Consider the following 14,528-nt stretch of genomic DNA (forward strand, 5'->3'; position numbering starts at 1 on the left):
TTTCCCCACAGAATAATCTATGGCCATGCAGCTACTGATGATGCTCTTCAGGTTTGACTCTACCCAAAGGCTAAACTAAAAAGAATGATTTATTTATAAAGCTACACTGATTTACCCTCATCAGTTTATTCCATCTGGTTGCAACTATATTGCAGCTCCTTAAAAAACTCTACCATGTGTCGGCCTGACTGCGGATATTTTATTTGTTAAAATGGAAACTATCTTTGTTATGAGAAAACAATCTGAAAACACGAATGAACATAGGGGATAAACACTGTGTGCTTTGTTGATTTCCACACAAATGCTAAAAATCCTTAATGGGGCTATGAGTATGTGGTTAGCATTTTCCAGCACAGTAGGGAAATCTCTGAGGCACTCTTGTTCTTCATTTAAAACAGGATGCCGATTCCCTCATGTGCCCATTTCATAACATGTCCATGTGGCAAGGACAGGATGTTGTGCATTCACTGGGGTTAAAAATAAAACTGCGCCGCCCGATGCACATACATTCCTGCACCTTTGAACTAGTAAGATCAAACCAAACTGTTTGGTTTTTAGATAGCTGTGCAGGAATACACTGGGTATCTAATCAGTCTGATGCTAAAAAAACTAATCAGGTGATGAACCAGTTACATTCAGTATATGTATGTCAGTATAAAGAAATAGACTTTATTTCCAAAAGAGGAAAGTCAGGAAATATAATGTGAAGATCAAGCAAAAGAAAACCTTTCTGATCTTCCTGATGTAACAGCAACACTGTATGTGAAATCCATAATAATACATTCAATATAAAATATGAATAATAATCATTCTTTTCTGAAAGTCTTTTATAAACACACTGGACTTTCTGTGAGTCTTACTGTGAGTTGTAAGAAGGTTTGCACAGCCTAAGACGTGAAACTTTAACAACCACTCTGTGTGTCTTTGACTTGTTAAAGCATTAGATCAAACCAATCACCAAAAGATATAGGCAGGTTATGTGAAAGCTGTCAGTCATACAAAGGAAGGGTGAGATTAGAAGATTGGTAGTTTGTGAAAATGCAGCAAAATTCTTAAACAGCTCTGCATGTCTGATATGAGTGATTCTTTTACTGCAGACACAGCAGATACATGTGTTTCCACTATCAAAGAATCATGTATGGTAGATCATATATAGCTTAACACTACCAGGACATGTGGATGAAACCCAGCTGGGACTATGCATTCAATAAAAAAAGACAGTATAATAAAAGGGGACATATAATTCTCATTTCACAGCTCTATATTTTTTTTATTCTGGGACTCTACTGGAAAGGTTTCGCATGATTCACAGTTGAAAACACTCCTTATTTATCTTGGCTATATGTATTAGCACGAGATGTCTTGATCCCGACCGCAACACCACCTACACCTGGCTATTGGCTCTTTATGCAGTCCCTCAGTTCAGCCTTTGTCTATAACAAGCAGTCTTAGCTGCTATCTTTAAGCCCCCCCCCCTTTCAGATGAGACTACTCTGTCCTGATTTGCCAGCTTCCCAGAAGCCTGTCGAGAGTCAGCCGAATCCAAGTTGTTGTTAAGTTAACGCTGATGCAAACCCAACATTTGCTTTACTAATTCAAACGTTTCAAACTTTCATTCAAACACTTTTAAATAACTAAATAACTGGAGATTTTTATTGCTTAAAGTGTGCCAGCTCAACTTAACTCATGGCTCAGCATGACTACCCCCAAAACGCATGCAAATGTGTCATATGGACACATGCGTGGAGCAAATGACCATATAAAGAAATCTGTTGCAAGCCGACATCAGCTCTGGCCGAAAATAGAAAAAAAACATTGGAAACCGAGTGTTCAGAGCAGTCTGAAGCTCACAGGAATTACTTCTTATTTGGCAATGTTTCACATAAACATCCAACATTGTGACATTATATATGACTAAAATTAAGCATAATAGGTCCCCTTTAAATATATTTCAAACAACAGAGCATCAAAAAAACACTGCATAGTATACTGAAATTGTATGCATATTGAAATGCATATGCTGACTAAAGCAATTAACTTCCCATCAAGCTTTGACAAGTGTGACATCCCAAATTTCAGACACTTGAAGAACAACCACCCTTGTGCTTCATGGATGTTCTTGTGGCTTTTTGGTGGCCACAATTAGAGTTCTGCAGCTGGTGTTTCTTTTGATTTAAAACCATACTGACGCAGTGTTGTGTAAGACGGGAGAAATTCTAAATTCAAATTAAGGAACAGTAAAAAAAATGTGTAGCAGATAGCCTGGAAATATGACATCATGTCAGGAGGAGTCTTCTTTCTTAAAACATCTACGAGAATTTCACACATCAGAGGATAATGTAAGTTTTAGACTTAAATTGAGACTTAATAAATTATGCATCTAATCTTATGTCAACTGCAACTTCTGCATGTACAGTATATATTTTGTTGAACACACAGAGGATGCAGAGTAGGCCCGGGTGCAGTTGTCCACAAGTCAGCATCTGTGTGTGTGTCAGCCATGTGCATGACTACTGCCATTATAATTCTGGGCAGGTGATCAGACTTGACCCCCACCAACTATGTCTGGCCCGCCAGCCAAGATCGTGTGCCAAGTGTCTGGTGTTGCCCGACTCCCCACTGGCTGGTTAATGAAGGGCTTCGCGGGGGAGTCAGGGCGGGGGTGGTGGTGGTGGTGGAGGGGAGGAGGAGGAGGAGGAGGAGGAGGGGGCTGGGGTGGGCCTCACTCCGCCGCTTCAATTGCAAGCCTGTATCGGGCCAGCTGTTGATTCACAGCTCCTTCGCCACCACAACAAACAGAGGCCACACAAGGGCCGGCCGGCAGAGCAGTGCGGGCAGTGTGGGACACTGGCAGGCAGTACTGGGCCCCCCCACCCCCTGCTCCAACCAACCCACCAAAAAAAGCCCCAGCGATCAATTTCTCCACTGTCGCTACGGAAACAGAGCTGTCTCTATTGGGCTCAGTCTAGCTGCATTCTTCTATAGCCCTCCCTTTCCTTTCTCTCTACCATCTCTATCTATTTCCACCCTCTTGCTTCTTTCTCCATTATCTCTCCAGTCCCCCCCCCCCCCTCTTTGCCGTCTTCCTTATTTCTCCCGCCTGTCTTCCGTCCACCTCCTCCTCTCACCTGCTTCTCAGTAACAAATCAACAGCTGTCTCAGCCTCTCTCTCTCTCTCTCTCTCTCTCTCTCTCTCTCTCTCTCTCTCTCTCTCTCTCTCTGAGCAAGTGCACCGGCTATAAAACGAGCCACTGTTCTGCAGCCGTTTGTCTGGCTGCTGATTCAAAGGTGGACAGCAACTTCCTCTGCAGCCTTTCTGTAGCTGTGTCGCTGCTGGTGAAGCAAACATATTTAGTCCCAAAGTCCTTAATCACAGAAACGTGCCACAATGTTCACTACTATAAATCAGGCGAAAACAAACATTTAAAAAGGACTAAATGGCAATAGAGGGTCAAACTTCAAACAGTTTCAGATGGAAAACATTTCCAGTCTGATGGCTCCAATTACAATCACATCCCTACTGTAACATCACCACAGTATACACTCCTGCAGAGGATAACTGCGTTTTCATCAAATCGAGACCACACTGCTCTGAATGACCGAAGGCCGTCTGCCCCGACAGAACACAAGGTTCCATTGAGCATGGCGCAGCGCTGTGCAAATGTTAGCTCTGCCAAGACAGAAATTACTATTGCCCTGCAAAACCACTCTTATCTGCCACAGAGGGACCTGTTAGTGGCCGTGTAGTTTTAGCCGCTTGCAAACAGAACTTGAAGAGAGGACAAATCTGTGACTGTGATTCTTACACTAGCGTAGCTTTTCCTACACAGAGAAATAAACAAGTGCTGTTTACTACTCATATTATTTCAATGAACCCCTGGCTGTGATGAAATACTGAGGTCACATTTCACACTGTTAATACTACTACATGTTTGCTCAATCGTTTCCATGGAGATTTCTTTATACTCACTGGTGAAAAAAAGAAAGCAATGAGGGGAATTGGTAAGCAGTCATCGTGAACCGCTGTTTTTTTTTTTTAGGGATTTTAAAGATCTATCTTTCCAAAAATCAAAAACCTCCAAGCACAGGTTTCTTCTGTGGATGCAGAGCTCTCCCACACACCTGTATACAGCCAGGAGTCAGGGGCCAGAGCATCAGTGCCTTACACAAGTGTGTGAGGAGAAACACTATGTGTAGACGGTTAAGTGCCAGCCAGTTGAAGAAGATAGCAGGTCACAACTGCACTCAAATAACTAAAATCACTGGATACAATCACCTCTCCTTGAATCACCTATGTGGTACATTTGTGCAGTTCCGTGTTTCAATATCACTTATCTAAAAACAAGATCCAATATGAATGAGGCTCGTCTTAGGCTTAATATTGTATTGTAATACTGGATAAAAGGAAGCCATGTGGAAACCACTTCTTTATAGTTAAACTGATTTCTGGAAGTTGTTTTCCCACCACTATGATCAGTTGCAAACATTGTAATTTAAACATTTGACTTCACAAACCTCTTCCACTTAATATGACCTACCAAAGTATTCCTTTTTCATGTGCATCTCTAACTCCTTCTCCAGCTCCAAGGTGAGCGCCTCCAGCCGTCTCTCTGCCTGGCTTGGCCCACTCTCTCGGCTCGGGGTCACCTGGTAAGGCAGCTTAAACCTCTGGCTCGAGGATGCTGCTTTTGATGATACCCCATAACTAAATGACGACGGCGACCCAGCGGTCATCTCCGCACAGACTCCCGTCTGGGCTGACTGTTGCTGATGGGGCTCCGGCACTGCCGAGATGCCCTGAAGATGGATGCGGTTTTGCATGCCACCGCTGGAGTCTCCAAACTCCTGCAGCAGCGTGTCCTCGTGTAAACCGCTGCCCAGCATCGATGACCTAGGTGAAGGCAACTGCAGATCCGGATAGGTGCTCATAGAGCCCCTGGAGCTGCGGGAGCTTCTGGAGCTGTGGCTGGAGATGCTGGACCGGGGACTGACCACGCAGTTCGCGGTGGCACCGGGTCTAGCGCTCCCGTCCTGGCTGCAGATGCTCGAGCGTGGACTCGCCAGCGGGGCCGCGTGTAAAATCGCCCCCTCCAGATCGTGGTTGACCACGGGCCCATACCGGGAATCAGAGTAACTAGATCTCGGGCTGGTGGTGAAAGAGTACTGGCTGGCCGTGCTCGACCTGGGGCTAGTGTGTCTCTGGTCGTAGCCCATGCTGATGCCGCTGGTTCGATTGCTGCTGGGCTTGCTGCAGCAATCGCAGCTGTTGAGGCTGGCTCTGGGGCTGGAGTGTTTGCTCGTGTCGCTTGCGGTGCTTGCATAGCTGGACCTGGGACTGAGGACACTGGATCCCTCACAGTGAACCAAACTGGATCTGGGGCTCGTGTACCTGTCCTGGCCCGGCACCACTAAACTAGTACGCGGGCTGCTGATGCTCGATCTGGGACTGGCATGCTTGCTGTGCTCTTGTGAGGACAGGGAAGATGCCAGGCTGGATCGGGGGCTGGTGGCGTTGTATCTCCCGTCGTGAGTGCTGGTGATGCAGACACTGTTGCACCTGTTGCCGGGCAAAGCCGCCGGCTTATTGAGGGGCACGCCGTCGAAAGCGGAGCCGGTGCTGTACCTGTGGCCCTGCACCTCCAGAGAGTACCTCCTGTGCCTCTCGGAAGCACCCGTGTAGCAAGGTAGAGCCACTTCGGATTTGGTGCAACAGCCCTCCTCGCTATAAACCGCGTCTCTTTGAGGGGCGCAAAAATCCACAGGAACGGTCCGGTTGCAGTTGACCGGACGCACCGGAGCCGCGTTGTACACTTTATTCCCAGTCGTGAAATTCTCCACGGTGTGATGCTGCTGGTGGAGCACAGAGGTACCATTCATTGGCTTACTTTTATGCTCCGCGACCGCCGGAGCCGAAAAGTCTAAATCGGGGTTAATCACCAAGTCTCTCCTCGCGCTGTACATCCCGTCTTTATACGCATCATATAAAGAAAGGTCCTCCATCAATTTACTGGCCCGGAGTCCCAAATCTTCCTGATAATGCTCCATGTTGTGCTCCCGAGGAGAGAGGGGACAAGTTGAGAGTGCGCTCAGCTCCGCGAGCCAAAAGTAGCGAGCACCGCGGAGCACTAATTGCGTTTCACATGGAAATCAAAACACAACGCCGCGGTACAGCCGTCGCTCATTTACACTAAACCACCGCCGTACTCACAAAGCTCCGCCGAGAGCCGCATCGTCTTCTCCCGCTTTGCCCCCTTCGCCGAAAAAAACTAACTCTTTCTCAGCGTTTGAGCCGACAGGGATACGTTTGTCAACTTCAGTTTTTGTTAAGTTGAAAGGTCTTTACAGTCAATGGCGCGCTGCGCGGAGGAATTTCCCCTTGTTGGTTTTTCCTCTAGATTTCTCTTACGCTCGCTATGCTGGAAATCAAAGTAGGCTGAATAATCGGATACGCCATAAATACCGGTTGTGTATCCATTTGACCGCAGCAGGAGGGTGGAAATCCAAATAAAATAGCGTTTCACGCAGGGGACTCGTTTGCGCCAAAGGAATGCGGGGATGAAGACAGGATGCGCTGCGCCTCTCTGGAATGTGGTTAATGCTGCAGAGAAACAATGATTGCGACCAACTCAGCAAGGGGCTGCCGGCTCTGAAAAGAGAATAGTTTAGAGAGAAGGGGACGTCTGCATTCATCCCAGGCAGACTAAAATACCACACAAAGCACGCCTCACCTGGTCCGACTCCTTTTACACCAGGAATAAGCTGCAGTGAATTGGTAATATGGAGGGCAAATTCACTTTTTTTCAGTCCGAAAAAGATTCTCAGGACGCCCTAACTAAAGCGAATCAATATTCCTTTCCTTAAGATGATGATGAGCCCTTATTTAAATATTAAATAGATATAATGTTGGTAAGAAAATATTGAATAAAAAGGGGGCCCATGCACAAGCAGGTAAAGGATTGTTCTGAGTTTCTATTAGGTTGCATGGTGTATGATTAATCTCAATGTAATATTTATGAGGCAATTAAGGAAACCAAATAAGAAGCTGTGGGCGAAAACGGGCTGTTTGTCTTATCATGGCCACAAATTAGAGTTTAGTTAAGTGATGTTACTATGTGACTGTGATACATTGAGTATAAATGCTATAACCATAAATGAATGAATGAATAACTATTACCACTGGTTCTTTATTAGTCTGACTGCCTGTCTCTGATGTAATAATTCAACCTTTTTCTGAATCATTTGGGTTAAATTATGTAGGCTGCAGTAGGTTAGTGCAGATTGTTGAGGTAGATTTGTGAAAAAATGCAAAGTGAAAAACAAACTGTTTCCCTTGAAACGTTTTATTTATTGCAACATTTGTTGTTAATTATTTACACTTTCACACATACAGTATGAAAAACATTGGCACCTATTTTGTAATTTTTTGCCCCCAGAAAATGTTCACTGTTGTGGAGAAAAGAGGTAGCATTACACTAATAATCTCTGGAATGAAGACATGAGGTATACCATTCTATTCACATGTGATAGGTATTACAGTATCAAAAGAGATGGTCCTTAATTAAACATGTTAATTTTAAGAAATTGTTGTAAATTAGCCTGTAGACAGCTGCTTCTTATGACATACAATCTGTACTTGTCATATAAGTTTACATGTAAACAACCTCGTCATGAACCAGTCTTGATACAGAAGGCTACATATGGCATTTTGGAAAATGTCAGCTTGATATTTTTACTTTAGCAGCTAATCAACCGCCAACGACTGGAAGAAAAGAGAGAGCCACGGCCACAAAGGCAGCGACAACCAGGACATTTCGTACGAATCGACTGACGACAGAGCTGTGACATTTTTTTCCATGGCCTCTGCTTCTGAACCATTGTACAACCTCATCCAGGTTGTGCCTCTGAGGATCATAACCAAGCTCTGCCTTAGCTTTTGCCATGCTGAAGTAATGCGTCACACCAGTTTTATACACCTCTGTACGTGTCAGCAGTGGCTGGAAGTTATAGAGGGGACCGATGAGATGATGGAACATTTCTGTGAGAAAGGCAAAAAAGTAGATGAGAGAGATAGGTAGGCGCAGTTTGGGGAAAGGATAGCCCAAGCCCTCTACCAGAGGTCTGAAAAATTCAAAATTGTTGACAGGCTGGCCATCTGAGATGAAGTAGGCCTGGCCAGCTGAGCAGTGCTGCTTCTCTGCTGTCAAAGCATCTGCAGCCAACTCGTGTGCTGACACCAGGTTGTCCACATGGACGAATTCTACCAGGTTGCTGGGTTCACCATAAACAAACCTGAAGATCCCCTTCTCTATGTAGCCAACTATCCTGGGCAGGTGCCTCTGCTCTCCAGGCCCGTAGATGCCTGCTGGGCGCAGGGCACAGGTTCTCAGCACCCCAGAGCCATCCTGCAGTGCTGTGCCGCTGGCTTTTAGCACTGCCATCTCAGCCAGGGACTTGGTTCTGGAGTAGTGGTCGGGGTGAAGATGGAGAGGTAGATAAGGGAGGCTTTCATCTCCATTCTCTATCACTTGTCCTCCGAACACCACATTGAAGGTGCTGGTGTACACCAACCTGGACACTCCGTGCTCCACGCAGGCCTTCAGGATGTTTTGTGTGCCTTGAATATTCACAGCCTCAATCAAATCCCGGTTCAGCTGCTCCCTGCCAGACATGCCATAAGAGGCAAGGTGGAATACACAGTCCACATCAGTGACGGCCTTCTCAACTTGTGCATGGTCACGTATATCCCCTTGAACAAACTCCATGTCCTTTGGCATTGCTTGGTATGGAGGAACTTTGTCAAACAGAATGATTTTGGCTCCTTTTTTATGCAGGGAGCATGCCAGCCTGCAGGGGGAAACATGTTATTAAATATGAGTCAATCTTCCGCACAAGTCTCTTATTTTAAATAAGTCGTGCTATGCATATTCATGACAAAGATAAAATAAATATATATTCATACTTTCTAATCTACCACAGTTCTGTTCGTTGCATAAAAATGAACACAGATAACTGGTGCAACACCGCCACCTTGTTGTGATAAGTAGCATTACTGCACAGGGAAAGTGAAATCAATACTTAAAGTTAACGGACTGTATTTCAATGTTTCTCATAAGTATAAGTCAACCTCAAATTGTGCTTACCGATATCCAAAATACCCACATCCCCCGGTGATCAGAAACGTGTTGGTACGTGCACTTCCCATTGCAGGAGAGTGAATCTGTGAGTTCATAGAAACGATGATTAGATAACAGCAAAAGACCATGTGTTTTACCTGTGTTTTAGGAGATAATGTAGTACCACACAGTACCATAAAATACACATGAAGTATTATCGTCGTTTGAGAACAACGACTCTCAGTTACAGTTCGCACTAGTTATTAAACTGTGTTATTATCCAAGTGGAACTATGTTATTCCAATGTGGGCTACAGTAAACTTATATAAGTCAAATTTATTTCACCGCTGCTCCATGGTAACTACCGGTAACTACACACTGGTGGTTACTTAAGGGGCTATAGTCAGCATGCCTCAAACTAACGCAACAGATACGCATTTTCTGGCGGTGCCAATCTCAACATCAACCGTTTACCAGAGAAATTCCCAATGAATATCACTCACTTGAGTATTATTTAATCTTCACTGTTGCACCCTGCACCGGTGTTTGATCTGCGCTTCCTTGGTCGAAGGGTCACGTGCTTACGCACGTTTACGCAAAAATACGTCACAAAACGACGCAACCCAACCAGCTGCGTCAAGCGCACGTATAAACAAAAGAATAACAAAGGAAGTTAGGCGGCCGTACTTTCACAATATGAGATGTGACATGCAGTTACTGACATTTTTAAATAATTTACATTTTTCTAAACTGAACATAGGCTCTTTAAAATTTTAATACTTACTTTCAGCTACTTATCTTTAAATATTTTCATGAGAAATATTTTGTTTAATATTTATTTTTTCTAATAGAGTACATTAAATCAGTTTTATTGAGAGGAGAGGAAACAGGGAGGGGGAGAGAGACACACAGCAACAACAATAACAACAGAAATAATAATAGAAATATGACTAACAATAATAGATGTAGCAGTCGGCGTCAAGCTGGACCTAGGGGACAGGCATTTATTTGGCGTTTATTCATTTCTGACTCCATGATCTCGTTTTGTTGACTAATGTAATAATTAATGCAAAATCTTTTTACTTCAACTGACTGAGCTTCCCCTGAAACTGAAGCTTCCCTAGGCAGGCTTGCCTCTCACTTTGAAAACCTGGAGTACACCACCCTCACATGCACACATACTGAAAATGTAAGTAGGCTACATGACAAATAAACTTTTGAATCCTGAATCTTGAATTTACCTGAACAATCAGTCCGAGATCATGATGTATCAAATACAACTGGAGAACCTTTGGCGTATAATTTTGAATGTATCCTCTTGTCTGTACGTTTTTGCCAACAGGGATTTTATTTTGAAAGTTAGCTCGATGCTCTCAGTCAGCAACAATGAAACTTCCAGTGAGAGACTCATGCCCTCAGAATAAAAACAGAGGATAAAAATAGCTGTGAAAGATTTAGTGTTATTTTTTAAAAAACACAATCACAAGTAATAAGAGAAATACAACTGCGGGAGCTTGATGTGATACATGTAATGTAATAATGTCTGAACTGGACACTATAAATGCATACATTGTATGTTTAGGGAGTGCATCTTAGACTATAAATGCATACATTGTATGTTTAGGGACTCCTGCTAAACAGTATCCCCACAGTATCATTTCATCTGTAGTCCTGTAAGAAAAAACTATAGTGAGTATTACACACTCTGTGTGTGTGTTAAAGTGCCATCTAGTGGTCACCGTGGAAACGTACAACTGCAAACAAACTCGTGGATCAACACGTCACATTTGATCACTGGGTCTAAACTTCAGCAGACAACTCCAAGCCGCAGGTTACATCACAGTTTATAGGTAAGAGGTCATTTCAAACGCTGGACCGGGGGATTTGAAATAAGATCGGTCAATTGAGGGGTTCAGTAAACTGTTGAACGATACTGTCAAGTCTGACGGGCGAGGCATGTTTTCCACCTCAGTTTTGCGCAGTTTATGTATTTATGCGACTTTAGACGATCTTGTTAAGAATTATCTATAATATTTGCAATTTGCAAAGTTTAGTGTTGGTGTTAGAACAGTATTCTTGCAACCCTCAAATAAAACAGTTGGTTTGCATTTCCGCTACGTGTTTGCTCACGTTTTCTTTTTTCAGTTGGGAAGTTAGGCTTCAACACATAAGTGGTCAACTGTTAACCTCTGGGCTATTAGATATGCAAATATGCATGTTATGAAAACTTTTGAAATCTAAACGAATGACAAATTGTCAGTGATGAAGGTAAACATTAAACTATAAACACTTGATTTGCTCATGTTGAACCACGCGGGTGGTTTCGGTATTATGTCGAAGTCTGCTCCCCTGTAGATTTGGGCTCTCCTTCTGGTTTAGGTTATGATAAGGTTTAGACCTAGCAGATGGTGTTGGAAGAATCCAGATCCTTAAGTAAAAGCGGTGCCTATGCAGCAATTTAAAAATACTGTATTACAAGTTAAAGTCCTGCAATCCAACTTCAGTAAAATAACATAAGTATTGTCAGCTTGATGTAGTTAAAATATTACAGTAAAAGTAGTGGTTTGGTCCCTCTGACTGATATTATATATGACATCATTAGATCATTAATAGTGAAGCATCAGTGTTAGAGCAGCATGTTACTGTTGTATTTGCTGGAGGTGGAGCTTTCAGCTTTTTCTACTTTATATACAGTTAGCTTGATAATACAAGTGGTTCCCAACCTAGGGCCTGGGGCCTCTCCAAAGGATCACCAGATAAAACTGAGAGTTCATGAGATGATTAATGGGAGAGAAAAGAAGAAAAAACGCATTTTTGATGCACAAATCCCTGTCCAGTTTTAGACATTAATCTTTGATTTTTGTTGAAATATTGGATCATTTGTATCACTAATCACTATTTGGGGGCGCTGTTAACCTATAGACATCTGAAATGTGACCATGGCTACACACTGCTTTTTGTAAGATGTCAAAAGACAAACACATTGGAAACCACTGGTTTCATCTTTAACAATGTGTTGCATTTTAAAAGCTGTGTCCAATCTTCACCTGAAAAATTACTCAAGCTGTCCAATACATTTAGTGAAATACAACATACAATATTGAAATGTAGAGGAGTGGAAATATAAATTCACATAAAATCAAGATCACATACTTTAGTAGAGCACAACTAACTCAAAATTGTACTTAAGTGTACTACTTTAGTACATGTACTGAGTTACTTTCCATCACTGGTAACATATATAACTGAATGGATTGGAAATAAGGTTGGGTGCAGGTTAAGGTTAGGTGGAACACATATAGACAAGGACAATGAAACAGAATCTGATACAACACCTGTTCTGACAAGTGAAGCCCTGTTGAGGTCAGTTTGTAAAGAAGAGACAATGACCCTACTTATCGCTTGATTTGTTACCTCAGTAAATGGTCTCAGTGATTAGTTTCAGTCTTCTTTAATACAACATGATGCTTACTTTCATTTAGAGTAAAGCAGAATATAAGGCAGTGTTAGGGTGTAACTACCTTGTGATTGGCAAGACACCTGTGCATGAAGTGCTAGGTGGACTCTTGGGACCTTATCTTGTAGATATGCTCTCATCCAAATATCATGTCCATCTGTGCAATTTAATCTTTATGACATACCCATTTGGTTAGGTTTAGGCATGAGCAGTGATTATTTTTATACACTATGTGTTGGATTTGAGCAAGTGATGAAGATGTAAATTCATGGCCATCATCTATTACTATTTTCTGAATGTTTTATTTAATGTTTATACATTTTTATTGGCATTACAAACTTTTTTTATGGGCTAGTAGAAAGTGGCATAATTTCATGCTGTATCCTGTATTTTCCAGGCAAGATGAGTTTGGAGGAGTACTTCAAAAGGATTGGTTTCCATGGTTCATATGATAAGCCCGATCTTGCAACACTGCAATTGATCCACAAACAGCATGTCATGTCAATTCCATTTGAAAACCTCAGCATTCACTGTGGTGAGAGGAACGTCATGGACCTTGATGCCATTTTCAATAAGATAGTGAGGAGCAACCGTGGGGGTTGGTGTCTTGAGAACAACTTTCTGTTCGGCTGGGTGCTGAGAGAAATGGGCTATAACACTACAACATTGGGCTCCAGAGTTTTCAACAGCATCATCAATGACTTTGGCCCCCTTGAATCTCATCTCATCCACAAAGTCGTCTTTGATGGAAAGGCTTACATAGCAGATGTAAGCTTTGGGGTGTCTTCTCAAGTATTGGAGCCTCTGGAGCTCATCTCTGGAAAGGACCAACCTCAGGCAGCAGGTGTCTTTCGTTTGATAGACCAGGAGGGTGTCTGGGTGCTGGAGAAGACTGGTAGAAAGCCAGAGGTTCTCAATCCAGACTTTGCCACATCAAGTCTGGTGAACAGGAAGGAAACAAAAACGATCTACTGCTTCACCTTAAAGCCCAGAGAAGCAGAAGATTTCTTTGATAAAAGCGACATACTTCAGACAGATCCTAGTTCACTGTTCACCAATAAATCTATCTGCTCTTTGCAGACACCTACAGGATTCAGAGCTCTTATTGGCTGGACCTACAGTGAGGTCACCTTCAAACCTGAGGAAGGTGTTGATGTCTTAGAAATGAGGGACATAAAAGGAGCTGAGATAGAGCAAATTCTGTGGGAAAAGTTCAGTGTGAAGCTACAGAACAAACTACAGCCTGTAAACAACAAATCCTTTTACACACTTTGACAAATGTCAGGTCCTGTTGTGGTCCTTTGATTATGTCATGATGTGCGTTGATTTCATGCCAGGTGGAGCAGCTTGTTGAGGGATCATCTAATTTAAACATTCACAATGCTTTGGATTACATTTCCGTGCAGTGTGGTAGCAGGGAGTCAGTGGACGGATGGAGCTGTCTGGACATATCTGAGAGTTGAGGGTGGATGAATGACATGTCTTGGATCTGTGTTTTTGGCATATGTGTAGAACAGCAAACTATCTAGAATTGATAGATGGAACAAATATACAAATATATTATTTTTAAATACATGGTGTAAGACCTAATGAGGTTCTAAGCACTCCAGTCAGAGCCATTAATGCTAATATGTTATTCAAGGATGTTCCTGTAACTATGCTCATAAATAATGCTACAAAATTATACTCCTAAACTTATGCATCTTTTTCCTAAAAACATGACTGAGCCTGGCTTAGAAGGCTGGAGGACAAAACTGAGTTTCATGACATAAGAGTAAGGTGGAGCCATTTACATGTATATAATCCCAAAATTACAGGAAGCAGACTTATAAAAAGGGAAGTGACCCTTTTAGGGTTGTTGATGGAGTATTGCCAGGTTTTTTGTTGCCAGTCCATTACTGCTGATCAAGCTGAAGAGGACAGGGCATTGACCTCTTACTGACAGAATCTCAGATCCT

At 42.8% G+C, this 14,528-nt stretch overlaps 3 protein-coding genes across 3 annotated transcripts in view; 1 reads left to right on the top strand and 2 right to left on the bottom strand.

The window, feature by feature from the left end:
* The window catches only part of wtip (WT1 interacting protein), a 28,307-nt gene extending 22,026 nt beyond the window's left edge, over nucleotides 1–6,281 (bottom strand). Inside the window, exon 1 of the mRNA XM_053319592.1 lies at nucleotides 4,539–6,281. Within this exon, the coding sequence (XP_053175567.1) occupies nucleotides 4,539–6,045 (1,507 nt within the window). The 5' untranslated portion in view covers nucleotides 6,046–6,281. The remainder of the gene's footprint in view (nucleotides 1–4,538) is intronic.
* A 1,052-nt stretch (nucleotides 6,282–7,333) lies between these two features.
* On the bottom strand, nucleotides 7,334–9,673 carry sdr42e1 (short chain dehydrogenase/reductase family 42E, member 1). Its single transcript, XM_053316834.1, has 3 exons — nucleotides 9,617–9,673; nucleotides 9,141–9,217; nucleotides 7,334–8,844 (listed from the first exon to the last, which is right to left on the bottom strand). Exons 2-3 carry the CDS (start codon nucleotides 9,200–9,202, stop codon nucleotides 7,746–7,748), a joined length of 1,161 nt encoding a protein of 386 aa, XP_053172809.1. The 5' UTR covers nucleotides 9,203–9,217; nucleotides 9,617–9,673; the 3' UTR covers nucleotides 7,334–7,745.
* A 1,248-nt stretch (nucleotides 9,674–10,921) lies between these two features.
* Nucleotides 10,922–14,242, top strand: LOC128356562 (arylamine N-acetyltransferase, pineal gland isozyme NAT-10-like). Its single transcript, XM_053316835.1, has 2 exons — nucleotides 10,922–10,963; nucleotides 12,968–14,242. Exon 2 carries the CDS (start codon nucleotides 12,973–12,975, stop codon nucleotides 13,843–13,845), a length of 873 nt encoding a protein of 290 aa, XP_053172810.1. The 5' UTR covers nucleotides 10,922–10,963; nucleotides 12,968–12,972; the 3' UTR covers nucleotides 13,846–14,242.
* The last annotated feature ends 286 nt before the right edge of the window (nucleotides 14,243–14,528 follow it).

This window comes from Scomber japonicus, chromosome 1 (assembly GCF_027409825.1).
Source record: "Scomber japonicus isolate fScoJap1 chromosome 1, fScoJap1.pri, whole genome shotgun sequence".
In the NCBI taxonomy this organism is placed as follows: Eukaryota; Metazoa; Chordata; class Actinopteri; order Scombriformes; family Scombridae; genus Scomber; species Scomber japonicus.